Below are 13920 nucleotides of genomic sequence, written 5' to 3' on the forward strand. Positions count from 1 at the left end.
TAAGCCGAAAGGAAAAAAAAAAAAACATATATATGAAGTCAACATTGCAATTATAGTTTATGGAAGATACCTAAGATGAGGAATAAGACAGCCATATGTATTTAATTGGTATTTTATTTTAAGGTTGGCACTCAATAAAGGCTACAACTATGTTCATCTATTTTTATTATTAGTTATATTATCATATTGATAGTATGTGTTTGGATAGAATAAAGTGTTTACATTCACTTGCGTTAAAATATGGCTATACCAAGCTGAATTAAAAAGAAATGTCAGTTTTGGAAGCAAAACTTTAAAAGGTTAGTGTGTGTGTGCGTGTGTGTGTGAGTGTGTGTGCGCATGTGTGTGTGTGTAAGTTTTAAGGAACTTCATCTTGATTAGTGCTGTACCCTGGTGGCAGAGGGGTTTAAGCTCCTGGTCATGTGGGGGATCAGCTTCCATTTAATCCTGTGGAGAGAGAAAGAGAGAGCGCCAGTGAGAAAGGTACATTGTTTATTGAAATCTGACTGTGTTGAAGGTGCAGTACAGACTGTGACAGTGTAGCGATATCGAGGAATAAAAAGAGTTTAAATCTACCAATCTTATATCGTGAGTACTTGAATAATGTAAAAATCTTATGATCTTTGGTGGTTTTAGAATTGTACAGACCTTGCGAAATCTTCTGAGCTTGGTAAACATCCTTAGAACCATCTTGGACCCTGGCTGGATTCCTCAAGAAATTGTTAATTATTAACCTTGAAGCTATCCCAGATTTCGGATGCTTGTTTGACCTTGGAAACACTTTATTCCTACTTCTGGCTTTTTGCTTTGGAACACCAGGCACAGTGTGGGAACTGGAAAATGGTTTTTAAATTTTTTTGAACACTGGAGTTCTTAGAACCACACTGAGATCTCTTTTATAACCTAATCTGGGAACTGGAACAATTCTATAGATTTAGTCTTGACATCTTCTAGAATCACACATCCTGAAAACTTCCTGAGTAAGTGCTCCAGTATTTCCTTAAACTTTTCAATGGCTCAGTCACGCTCCTTTCCAAATCTAGACTTGTCTGGCTCCATTGTCCATAGCCCAGTAGGCATTTGTTTAAACCTGGATACCAAGAGAGGAAGAGGAGATGAGGAGAGACAAGAGGAAGATGAGGAGGTGGAACTAGCTGAGGAGGTAGGAGAGGGTGTTTTGATGATGGCTGAAGCAGGAGAGAAGCAATGTGAAAGAGAAAGCAGGGAGCAGGGAAAAAGGGAGGTAGTGAGGGTTATACAAGTAACCTTGTTACCAAATGGACAGATAAGAGAGAGGGAGGGAGAGAGTGAATCGCTAGAGAAAAACAGGGAGGTTGGAGTTGAAGTGGTGGACAAAGACCAGACAAAAGACACAAAATCAGGGATAGATGGAGGAAATGAAGAAAATGAACCAGAGGTACAAATAGCATGTTTGGAAACAGAGATTATTGAAGAAAACCTCACTGAGGGAGACCATGATTTGTGCGAACACCAGATAGTGTCCCCTACTAGTGATGCAGAAACTGCTAAGGAATCAATCATAGCTAAGGAAGTGATGAAGACAACACAGTTGTCTATTGTTGATACAAACAAAAAAGAAGCTGTTATTATTTCTGGTCATACAGACCTGAAAGAAAACATTGAGAAAGCAACAACAGATGTAGTCTCTGCTACCACAGAGATAGTTGAGCAAATCAACATTCAACAGGACCCATGTCAAACCACAACTGTTAGTAATGGTGGAACAACTGTAAATATATTTGGAACAATCGAAGTAGTCACCAGCCAGCTATCTAGTGAGAATCAAGATGAAATGAAAAGCACTAATGATAAGCACTTGGAAGTGATTCAACAGGAAGCTAAGTCCATTAATAATAACATCACATGGCAAGAGAAATATTCCCCGGTGGTAAAGGTTGAGCATGAGGGAGCCAGAGAGTTCATTAAAGATGCGATGTTCTCTACTAATGATTTTCTAGATATAGGGGATGAGGCAAATCTTGAAGTAGCACTTTCTGAAGCACAGTCACAGATTGAAGGAAGGATTGAGGAGACAAGGTTGGGAGGGATCAATCAGAAAGTCCAAGAGGAAGAGCAAGTGCGACAGGTTGGGTTTAAGAAAGCGTGCAGAGACAAAGGTGATAAAGAGATCCAAGAGGGATCTACAATTCAGTTTGAAGACCAGGCTGTGGTACTTCCTCCGCATCCAGTAGTGCATTGTGTAGAAGAAGTATCTTTAGTTGGAAAGCAAAATGTGGATTTGGACCAGGTGGAGGAGGCCTTTGAAATAGAAGAAGGGGGTGAAGTTGAAATCGACAAGTTTGAATATGAGACCACATCAGGGGAGAATGAGTCCACAACAGAAAGGAGTGATTTGCAGGAACATCTTTCACAGCTCCTCAAAGATACAGAAAGTGACTGGATGAACAGCATAGGAGGACAGCCAAGACATCATATCACTGTAGAAGATGAGACAGGAGGAGAAGCACAAGAAGACACAGTGATGGGAAAGGTAGAAATTGCAGAAGAACCTGTGACTGTTTTAGATGATGAAATTGAAGAGATAGAGGAGAGCCAGACATCAACCAATATTTTAACACCCCCCCCACAAGATTCTAATGTGAAGCCAAAGAATGAAGAAGGTCAAGAACTAGAAATCACAGAGACAGAGCTTGAAAAAGAGAAAGAGCAGAAGCAAAAAGATGAAAAAGGAGATTTAAAGAAGGACAAGAAGCCAAAAGATGACACCAGAGAAGTAGAGTTAGATATAAATGGAAAAGTGAAAGAGCTAAAGCAAGCAATGGAAAATGGGATCTTGTGTCCTGAGCCACAACCACTCAGGAAAGAAGGATGGAGCACAGCAAGACTGCGCTCACCCAGGAGAAAGGATAATGACTGGATTAAAAAAGATCAGCCAGAGGAAGAGAGGGAACCAGAAGTGAAAGACTGGAGGAAAGAATTGAAGCCTGTGAAAAAAGACATCTGGGAAAATGAAAGGGAAGGGAAAGAATGGATGCAGAAAGATTCATTACCAAAAGAGAAAATTCTGCCAAGGAAGGAGGACTGGGTAAAAGAGCTGAAGTCAGTTATCAAAGATGAGTCCCTGTCCAAAAAGAGAGATGAGCAGTTGAAGAAAAAGCGAGTGGTGCTGCTGGAGGATGGCCATTCATACATTCCCCAGCGGGAGCAGATTACTGAAGAGAAGAGAGAGGAGATGAAGCTGACCTCTCATAGGAGAGTGGAGAGCCCATTGCCCTATATGCACAGGAACAGCCAAATACCCCAAGACCAGGACTACGAGATCTCACTCTATGTCAAGGTAATAAGCCATATGAACAAAGCTTCTTTAACACACACAGCCTGTTGACATGACCCACATTAGTCAGTAACAATGTGTATACATGGTAAAAATCGAGGGTTCATCTAAGTTTCCATCCTCAAGCCCATTAGGGCTCTATTAGTTTTATTAGTGTTAGTACTATTAGTACTTATCTAGTGAGTTTAACCAAAACTGTGCTCAATAGTCACACATAGTCAACACAGCGTTATTTATAACAAGTCAATTTAACATGTAACAGTTTTCATTATAGTTATCTTAAATACATTTTATATTATATTTATATTATATAGATATTCTGACTGTCAAATTGTAATTACCATTACCAAGTTTGGTGGACAACCGCTCTACCTTTCTGGGTCACAGTCACCTCGAAGATGCAGATACACATCTTAAATCACTGTTTTGACTAGTCATAAATATATTGCAGATATCTAAAATGTCTACCTGCTAAATAATGTCTACCTTTACTTGCCATAATTATTCTTTCCACAGAAACCACTGACAATGAGCAAATGTGGTATACTTACAGCTTTTCTGAGGAGCTGGCACTCATTGATGACTGTAACTTTTAATGCGAGATTTGACCCTTAATGTATGTGGAGATGGTGCTGGTGTTTGTGGTCAAACTGGAGTACCTGGTCTGAGGTCCTACTACTAACACTGATGCAGAAAACAGTAACAGGCTCTGTGCCAGATTGATTTTATTTGAATGAATACATGTATGGGGGGCCTACTGTAAAATAAGCTGGTTCTGGTCCATATGTGGTTGCACTGAGACCAGGTTTCAGAAAGATGTGGACTTGAACAGTTCTGGACCAGCGTACTTATGCCAGTTTAGGATCTTCAGTCACTGGAACAATGGCATTGCTCTGGCAAACATGCCCTTATATTTAGGCCTGTGTTGAGGGAAGCCATTTAGGCTTTTGTCTAAGAAAATAGACAAAATGCCCAGGCAAGTAGCCTATGATATGTTGGAAACAAAGAGCCTTAGCACACAAAACTAGCAAAATCACTTTAACAAATCCTCACACTAGACACTGAACATCTTTCATGTAGTTTTTAATATTTTTTTATATTGCTGCATGCGCTTCTTCTTCTTATTTCCTAACAAACATACACTGATCACCACAACATTAATAACACCTGGTAGTTTTAATATAAAAATATGATGTTTTTATAAACATATTCTGAAATTATAAATGTTAATATATCAATATCAGCTTCACCTTTACCAACAGTGATCTTTGAACCTAATTTTTAGTCATTATTGTACATCTTTTGCCATAATTGCCAAAATCAATGTTCTAATAAAGACATAAGACAGTACTTGTATACATTACTGCAAGTGAAAATAGTACATTTACTTGAGTAAAAGATTTGAAGCAGTATTTTTTTTTACTTTTAAGTTTATTTTAGCCAAATACTAGACCACTAAGTTTGTATACTTTTATTACCTCTGCACACATTGAATCACATTTTACTGTTAATGGGGCTGCGTATTACTTGTAAATTTAACCCAAGGACTGAAGATAAATTCTTTTTTCAATCTGTTGTTAGTTTGTTGTCAAATTGCCCAATGTTTCTAGTTGTGGTGTTATAGAGACATAAAAATTTTGTAAAATGGAATAAAATTGGTTTCAATTAAGTCAGTCCTACAGACAAGAGATTTTAATAACCATCATCTAAATTACAAACCAACATGGGATGTGACTGTCTTTCAGAAAGAAATGCTTATTGGCAGATAGTTTGTGTTTGTCTGATACAGAAAGAGCAAGTGAAGGACACACCCATCTTGATCTGCTTACTTTATCCTATTAAGACTGTGATATCCTAATCCATCAGGCATTATAACCTCCATTGCTCCATGCATTCAAATCAAAAAGTAGATCATAATCATATCATTTAAGCCCATACAATAATATGAATATGAATTTTAGGATTATTGGTTTAGACTTTTTTCAACTATTACACTTGTAATGTGTGCTAAAACTTTAATATGTATATGTGTGGCACACACACAGGTTAATTTTGTCCTGGTTGAGCCGCACATTCCTAACTGAAGTGAGAAAAAAGGAGGGCAGCCATGTGAGGGCCAGCAGAGAGGTTTAACACCAAGAAAATGAAAGCACTTATATCTGAGAGCTGCACCACAAATTCACCCAAGCTTGTTCTCTGTGTGAGCTCACATTCAAACAATGGCTTCCTTTGTCAGGCACTCTGTTGGCAGCACATACTGAGGTTGATGGAAATATTATGGAAAGGTTTAAGCGTCCCCCTGTGTTGTTGTAATGCTTGAGGTTTACAATTTAGATTGGCTTTCACCACCACTGAGACACATCAATGAATCAATGATTTTTAATATGCTGAATTAACATAGAATATGACATGCACTGTCACTTTCAGTGTTTTGCATATGTCTGCAAGAATTTTTAGGGCTGAAGTGTGTAAGAGTGCTATGCTGCTGCCAGTAGCATGTAGGGTTAATCTCAACATTCTCACTCAGTAAGCCGATTAGCCTGCTGTTTGGTTGTTTGCTGCAGAGAAACACTCACCTTAGAAACTCCATGTACATTATATTTAACAGTCGGGAATTAAGCTCAATATGGAGCGAGGCGTGACTACCGAAGATTTACTATACTTTTTGATACGATTTGAATATGTGAAGGTGCTACTGTACAAGCTGTAAAATCACTTCTGTTCCAGTCAGTTCAGTCCACCACTGATACTCTGAGATGCAACACATTAATATGTACTGAAACAAGTGAAGTTTCTATAATGCATTTTGTAGCAGGCAGAGCCAGGCAGACAATCCCTGCAGAGAATGGATGTCACCTACAACTAAATGTTTATTATTATTTGTTTATGTCTATATGAAGGCATAAATGGTATTTATTGTTATTATTTATGAGAATGCAGACAATTGGGTGGCAAGGTGGTGTGGTGATCAGCCTTTGAAGGCTTCTGTGTGGAGTTTACAGGTGCTCCCTGTGCTTGTGTGGGTTTCCCACAGGGGCTCAGGCAGGGACACAGTTCAAGAGAGAGTGTGAATGATTTTTAATGTGTGGCCCTGTGATAAACTAGTGACCTCTCCAAACTGTACTAATGACTGTGAAAAGCTCCAGCCAATGCACAACCCTAACCAGGGAAAGTGATATTGATAATCATGAAGACTTGGCATTAAATACTGAACAAACATTTTCATTACTAATTATATATGGTTTATTACTTTATTTGCAATTTTTTAACTTCTAAAATGTTCCCACCATCTTTGAACTAGAAGCAGCATTAAAGTACATTTATTAAACAATCAGTATGTAACACATAAATGAAAGAGGATAAATGTTAGATTTCTCAGATGCTGTGGACGTGAAAAGATCTTTCCATCCCTGCTGAAAGAAACTCTGTGTTTGTGATGGAGCAGAAATTCCACTGCCACCCACGCTTCTGAAACACGAAGGAGCTCTTTTACTTTTCTGTGTCTTGTACTTTTATACAAAACTGAACTCGAGTTATCTTTTAAGGTTTATTTAATGCAAGTTAATAAAAAAAAGCCATGAAAGTGAGTGTAATTAAAGTGTGTGTGTGTGGGTGGTGGTGTTGGGGGGTGGGATGTTCACAATGTTAACAAATATTTTTGTCCTTGTGCTCACAATACACACAGGCACACAGATTTTTCTTTATGTCAACATTTGTTCTGACAAAGAGGGACAGTGTGTGGAGGACACACTGAGAATACAGAAAAATACCCATCAAGTCCAAGTATTTCTCAGATGGCAGATGGATGGATATTCAGATGGACACTAAGACAGACACGATGCTGCTTGGTGGGTAGCATGGGAAAATGGCTGACAAGGACCATTGTGGATTTTGCATTTGTCTGGCTGAGATTAGTCATTTTTTTCATTAGGACATAAGGGTTTTGGGCAAAGCTTTTTAAAACAGTTGACCCAGACTTTCACCATGTCCTGGTATGACATTGCAGTGAAAAAACTTGGCTTTCCTACCATTGAGTTGTTTGTAAAGGTAAGTGACTTCTGCAAATACTTAAAGTTCAAGTTAAACAAGTTCACAAATGCTTCAGATGTAAATGTTTTTATTTTAGACAATAAATGCTCATTTTGATGGCAAATAGTAAATCCTTTGTTTGTGAAAGTTGTTGACCTTTGCGAAATGTAATTTGACAAAATAACAATAATATTAAATACATCTAATAATTGATTCAACAGTTGGTTGTCTAGTGAATGTGGAAAGGTGTCCTTGGCATCTTCTTAAAGATGGTCTCTGGTGTCAAATGTGAACTGATGTTGTCTTTATCTGTTGTTCATACAGATAATTGTCCAGCATTCTCACTGTTTCACTGATGTAAGGTTTTCTACAGGCTTTAAAGGTAATTCCAGACTCAGCTGATTGAGTCTGGAATGAGGAGGTGTATAACATAACTATCCTAAAGGGGAATTTGTAAAATGGTTTTTAGTTTGCCTTTACAAAACACATTCTAAATAAGTGCACAAACTTAGTACTACACATGCTCTAAAATTTACAAAGGTACAAGTCCTCTACAGAACAAAAAGTATTTTAAACTCATTTACCACGATGTTATTGATAACATGTATGTAGACGTTTAGTCCAGATTTGTTCTAAGTAAGGTTCGTGCAGAAGTGCTCACGGCTGGTTAAGTTTAATTTATGTACAGATATGTACACATTACTTTCTCATATCAGACTGATTCTTTAGGCAGTAGCAATCGAAGAACAAATGTAAATTTATAAACGAATTCCTGCAGTGTGAAAATAAAATTGTTTCTCAGCATTTAAGTGTGTTTTAAGTGCTGATGGATCCCAACTTATTTTATGATAAAACAACCACAATAAGAATTTAGAGAACTTTGCTTCTGAGTGTAGGAGAGGATGTTAGAGCCCTGTTTTAATCCAGGCTGGCGGTGTGGTTGTTTGCTTGTGAGGTACCTCTGGGTACGTCAGTGTCCTTCTACCATCCAAAGCATGCAGATAACTTCGCTGGTGATTATAAATTGCCCCTAAATATAATTGGTTGAATGTCTCTGAGAGAGATTGGTGACCTGTCCAAGTTGAAAAGGGGGTTTCATTTCATGAATGCAGAATTTTCTGAATGTTGAATTTTTTCTGGTAGTGTCACTACTAACAAAGCTCTCATTTTTGGTGTGTGTATGTCTCTTTATCTGCATGCATGCAAATGTGTGTGTGTGTGTGTGCAGGCAGGAAGTGATGGGGAGAGCATTGGTAACTGTCCATTCTCCCAAAGGCTCTTTATGATTCTGTGGCTCAAAGGAGTCATCTTCAACGTTACCACTGTTGACCTCAAACGGTAATATACTGCACATACAGCACAAAGGTATCAAGTCTTGATTGTACAGTTCTAAATCCAGTCCTGAGTCATGGCCAACAATTCTCTGCCATTATTAAATTATAAAATCCATTTGTCTTCACACTACCAGTATGTTTGACCATTAAAGGTAAAATTTCAAGTAATTTCTTTTGGAATTGCATGCCCTTAATGTTTGTATGTATTTCAGAGTTCACTATACAAAACATGAATTGAAAAGCTCTTTAGCACTTTGCAATATGGTACACAGATTGAGTAGTTACTATGTAATGAGTTACAAATGATTCAGGATAAATCTATTAATGTAGTATGTGTAGTTCTTGAATAAGGTATATCTGAACCAGAAATAACCTAATAATTCAAAATTCAAATTTTAGTAATTCACCAACTTAAAGTCATTAAGAAACAGGCTCTTATCAGGCTCTTCATCATTCACTGATTAATAATAAATACTAATAAAAACCATAATACTAATAAAAAATACTGCAATTGTAACCTTCACTGCAAACTTTGTGTTTGTGTGTGTTGTCAGAAAACCAGCTAACCTGCAGGACCTCGCTCCAGGAACCAACCCTCCATTTGTGACCTTTAATGGTGAGGTCAAGGATGACGTTAACAAGATCGAAGAGTTTCTGGAGGAGAAGCTGACTCCACCACGGTACAAAAACACACATTCACTGAGGTGGCTTAGTTAATTGAGGTTACATAAAAAAATGGCAGGGCAGTTTTGGTCTAGTCTTAAATAACAAGTAGTATGTATGTTTTCATACTTTTTTTACTAGAGAAACACTCCATAACTTATCTTAGACGTTTTTGCTGCTATGTGGTCAGCATACTAATGAATTGGATTAACTGCAATACTGCTTTTCCAATGTCTTTTCACCAATAGCTACCCTAGACTGGCTCCCAGACATCCTGAAGCCAACACAGCTGGCATTGATGTGTTTGCCAAGTTCTCAGCCTACATCAAAAACCCAAGAAAAGACACCAACGACGGTAAGAGAAGGTCCTGGGCCATCCACAGAGCAGTTACAGCTGCTGTTCATAGTGAATAAGGCCTGGCTTTGTAGCCCTGTAGTCAAAGGTCTAGATGCTTTAACTCAAACAACTTATTCTCTTGCACCTCTGCAAATCTGTCTGTACAGCCTTAGAAAAAACCTTGCTGAAGTCTCTTTGGCGTCTTGATGACTTTCTGAGGACGCCCCTACCTGATGAGATTGATGCTAATGCCCCAGGAGACCTTCCTGACTCCACTAGAAATTTCCTAGATGGTGATGAGCTCACTCTGGCTGACTGCAACCTGCTGCCTAAATTACACATCATTAAGGTTCATACACTATTTATGTTTATATTGAAGAATGGTCTACAACTCCTGTCAACTCCACTCTGTTTCTGTTTTTAGGTCGTAGCCAAGAAATACCGTGGCTTTGAGATCCCAGCAGAGATGACAGGGCTTTGGAGGTACTTGAACAGTGCCTATCAAAGGAAGGAGTTCACTAGCACCTGTCCTGCTGAGCGGGAAATTGAATTTGCCTACCTGGATGTTGCAAAACAAATCAAATAAGAGCAAGATTGGGAAAAGATTGAATGACTGGGGATGGACAAATTAGATGAAACATAGTAGAGAAAAAAACAATAGTTGATAAATAAATAGATATAAATAAATAAATTAAAAAGAGTCAAGTAGTTAGATTAACTGGAGGAGGATAAAGAGATGGAGAAGTAGAAAAAAAACTATACATGCTTGGGAAAGAAGAAGGTGATTAGAATGAGGTGGGAGAAGCATAGAGTATAGACTAGTCATCCCTTATACTGAAGTATTTGTTCTAACTGCTTTTCAAATATGATATAATGGCAAGTTGTACGCTATGCCAATATGTGTGTGTGTGTGTTTATTTGAGTGTGTGCTCTCACAGGCTGGGTTGCACATTGAGCTCCTCTGTCTTTACACTGCTAATTTTAAGCAGCCTAATCTATAAATTAGAGGTTTGCTGGCAGAATTATCTACTGAATAATTTTTATCCACTTATTGTAGAATGGCAGGACCACAATATACAGTTGGAGTAATTTTAAGCAGACTAGTCTAATCCCGTTGTCAACTTAAATACGTTAAAAAAACATACCCCAACACTTTACATGCAGTAAATATATAGATAATACTGTATCTATCTATAGTCTGTGAGCACTGGAATAAAGACCAATATGTCATGTTGTGAAGGCTAATACATGGCCCTAACCACCATATACGTAGATTCTGCTTTTAATTTGTAAAATGTTAGAGTAATTATCACCATCATGTGTTAATTGAAAGGTGGGCCAATGAAGCAGAGGGAGCTTTGACATTAGAGAACTGAAATTTCACACACAGTTTTTCCATGTGACATCCATCCATCCCTTAGCTGAACTTGCTTATCCTTAGATTGCTTACATTAACATATACTCCAAATTTTAATCACCACGTTTAATAACCTGTATGTCTTTGGGCTGTGTCATATCAAATAACAGTGTCCCCACTGTAATCTCTATAAAAATATAATTTTAGTAGTAGTGCTACAGCAGCATGTTTAGATGTACTCTTTTGGCATTCAATGGTGATCAAGCTACTGTATAACAGCCCAAAATAAATCTTAAATCAGCCCATTCATATGACTTAGTAGGTCCCTACTCAATCTGCCAATAAGCATGGTAGGGAATTATCATGCTCTATCATGAACCTGACCTTTACTGTCATGGTTACTATACTAAACATAGAACTACATTTTTGCAAAGAAATGTTTTAGGCACAAAAGTTAGATTTAGTAAAAAGATGGTTTGGGTTAAACCCATTCAATGCTGACTCTCAGTTTAAAACAGCATATGACCTGGTGCCTCTAAATTTAAAGTCCTGTATTTATTCTCCCACTCATCCACCTACCTACATCATGTTTTCTAGTAAACTAACTATTTGAAACAAGTATAAGGAAATTAAACCAACTAATAAAATATGTACTCCTTTTAAATACAAAATATAAAGTATGTAAATTTAGCAATTTTGTGGTTCTCTGAAACAAATATGATTGAGCATCACTATCTGTTATTAATGTTGTGTTTGTATCTGTGCTAAGCTGGGCTGTCTACTAAATTTAAAATTCGCCTAATCTTGTCACCCAAGTCTTGGTAAAAAAGTACAAAAGTATTTTTCCAAAAAATCAGGGTACTCCTTTAACATTATTACAATTTGCTTGTCATTTGAAGAGCTTTAGCCAAAAGTTGTATCAATAATGATAACAGTAAACTGAGTAAATGGCTAAGATGTGAGAACACTACAGTGCAGCTAAAATGAACTAAATTGTAAATGGATCTTTATATCATCTTCCTCCTGCTCCAGTCAACTTATCTGACCCTAAGTAGTCACACTGTGTATAAACTAGTTCATCTGATTCCATTTGTCTTAATATTTAATCAGTAGTCATGGTAAACTAAACACTTAAAATGCTTCATGTCTAGACCTGATTGTCCATAAGAGCTTTTTCTATTTGTACATTTTATAAGCAGTTAATATTTACTCTATATTGTTGCAATGAGAAAACTCACTCATATTGTGATTTCATTCATGGCACTTCTTTTGTTTCTAATGTTAAGGACTGATTGTGGGTAGGCTTTGGTGCTGGTCAGTGTCTTTGGTCCTGATGATTTTTTTGTTCTTCAATACAAACCTTAACTTCAAAATGACCCTTAAATGCAACCTTACTTCAGTAAAACGTGTAATAATGGGTTACTATGTTTCTGCACTAAAAAGTCACCACTTTGACTGAGAAAGTCAGCTATTCAGTGTTTGGAGAAGGGGGAGTATTAGCAGCACCAAACTAAACCTGACAGAAGCTTGCTGAGTTCTGGCCTTATATCCTCTCTCTGGGTGAGAATCTTTATTAAACTGATTTTAACACTATGCAATGTGGATTGTCTTCAGAGTTTTGTTTTTGTTGTATTCTGAGTTATGTTTCCATTCAACCACAAATCTGGTATTCACAAAAAAATCCATTGAAATTATAGTTTCTATAATGCAGTGTGATACAATTACATAAAGTGGATATGTTCATAGGATTTATTTACTGTTCATATGTTGGCAGGTTCACTGCACTGCACAACTAAATGAATGCTTGTTTTACTGCTTGGTTAGCACTGCTGCCTCACAGCTAGTTTGCACCCCGGCCGGAATTTGTGGATTTTGCATGTTCTGCGCGGGTTTTCTCCCATACTACTAAAACATGCGGTTAATTGGTGAATCTAAAATTGCCCATAGATGTGAATGTGAGTGGGGATGGTTCTGTGTATGTCTGTCTGTGCGGGCCTTCGATACACTGGTGACCTGTCCAGGGTGTTTCCCGCCCGATGAGAGCTGGGATTGGCTCCAGCCTCCCCGTGATGGATCTGGATGGATGGCTCTGCTGTGTTATGGCTAAACTAAAATCAGATGCATGATAGCCGATATTGTAAAACTTAGTCAACAACAATTTCTATAATCAGCTCAAGTATAACACACCAGCAGGCAGCAGCAAGCAGCGTACTGCCTGTTAGCTAAAAAAAAAAGCCAGCTGCAGAGTCCAGACTACAGTTTGTGCCTCTTTTAAATCCAACTATATGTATTAGTGTTTTCTTGTGTGTGTATACAGTATGTGCAAGTCTATTTCACATACGTATCATGTGGACACACAAATCCACACCCGTCACCAGGGCGAAAGTGATAGTGGCGTCTATGGAAACCCTCTGAATGAAATGAACCAGAGTTTACACATGGAGTCAGCAAACACAAACAGCGCAGTTACCAAGGAAACACCCAGAGGAGAAATGTCGTCCTGTTCTTAAAGGTTGTAGTTTAAAACAATATTTTTACAGTTTGAGAAAAAAGTAAATTACCTTAGGGTCCTTCTCCAGTTAAGTCAGTACATCCTGGAGCAGGGCTGATGGAGTTTAAAACTACAGCTGTGTTTGAATAGAGCAACTCACTTCATATTAATGACTAGCAGTAGTCCTGAACTGTATGAAAATTTTACAAATTAGACTCACATTGTAATCCTTTTACCTTTTCATGTTGAGGTGAATTCAATTCAATTCAATTCAACTTTAATTATATAGCGCCAATTCACAACAAACTCATCGCAAGGCACTGGCCATGATTTTTACAGGTGACCTCAGAGTATATGTTTGTCAACATAATGAACAACTAAAGTGTAGAAAAA

General features: G+C 37.7%; 1 protein-coding gene across 3 annotated transcripts; it reads left to right on the plus strand.

Moving 5' to 3' along the window:
• Positions 1-151: 151 nt before the first annotated feature.
• On the plus strand, positions 152-12629 carry LOC137108475 (chloride intracellular channel protein 4). 3 transcript variants are annotated; one of them, XM_067493099.1, is made up of 6 exons: positions 301-3319; positions 8574-8683; positions 9234-9359; positions 9591-9697; positions 9847-10028; positions 10104-12629. In XM_067493099.1, the coding sequence occupies exons 1-6, from the start codon at positions 1013-1015 to the stop codon at positions 10263-10265; spliced, it is 2994 nt and encodes a 997-aa protein (XP_067349200.1). In that variant the 5' UTR covers positions 301-1012; the 3' UTR covers positions 10266-12629. The 3 variants fall into 3 exon arrangements, with proteins under 3 accessions (XP_067349201.1, XP_067349200.1, XP_067349202.1); XM_067493101.1 differs by lacking the exon at positions 301-3319 and adding an exon at positions 7077-7363; XM_067493100.1 differs by lacking the exons at positions 9591-9697; positions 9847-10028; positions 10104-12629 and having other exon boundaries at positions 152-3319; positions 8574-8710; positions 9234-9317.
• Positions 12630-13920: the final 1291 nt, after the last annotated feature.

This window comes from Channa argus, chromosome 23 (genome assembly GCF_033026475.1).
Source record: "Channa argus isolate prfri chromosome 23, Channa argus male v1.0, whole genome shotgun sequence".
In the NCBI taxonomy this organism is placed as follows: Eukaryota; Metazoa; Chordata; class Actinopteri; order Anabantiformes; family Channidae; genus Channa; species Channa argus.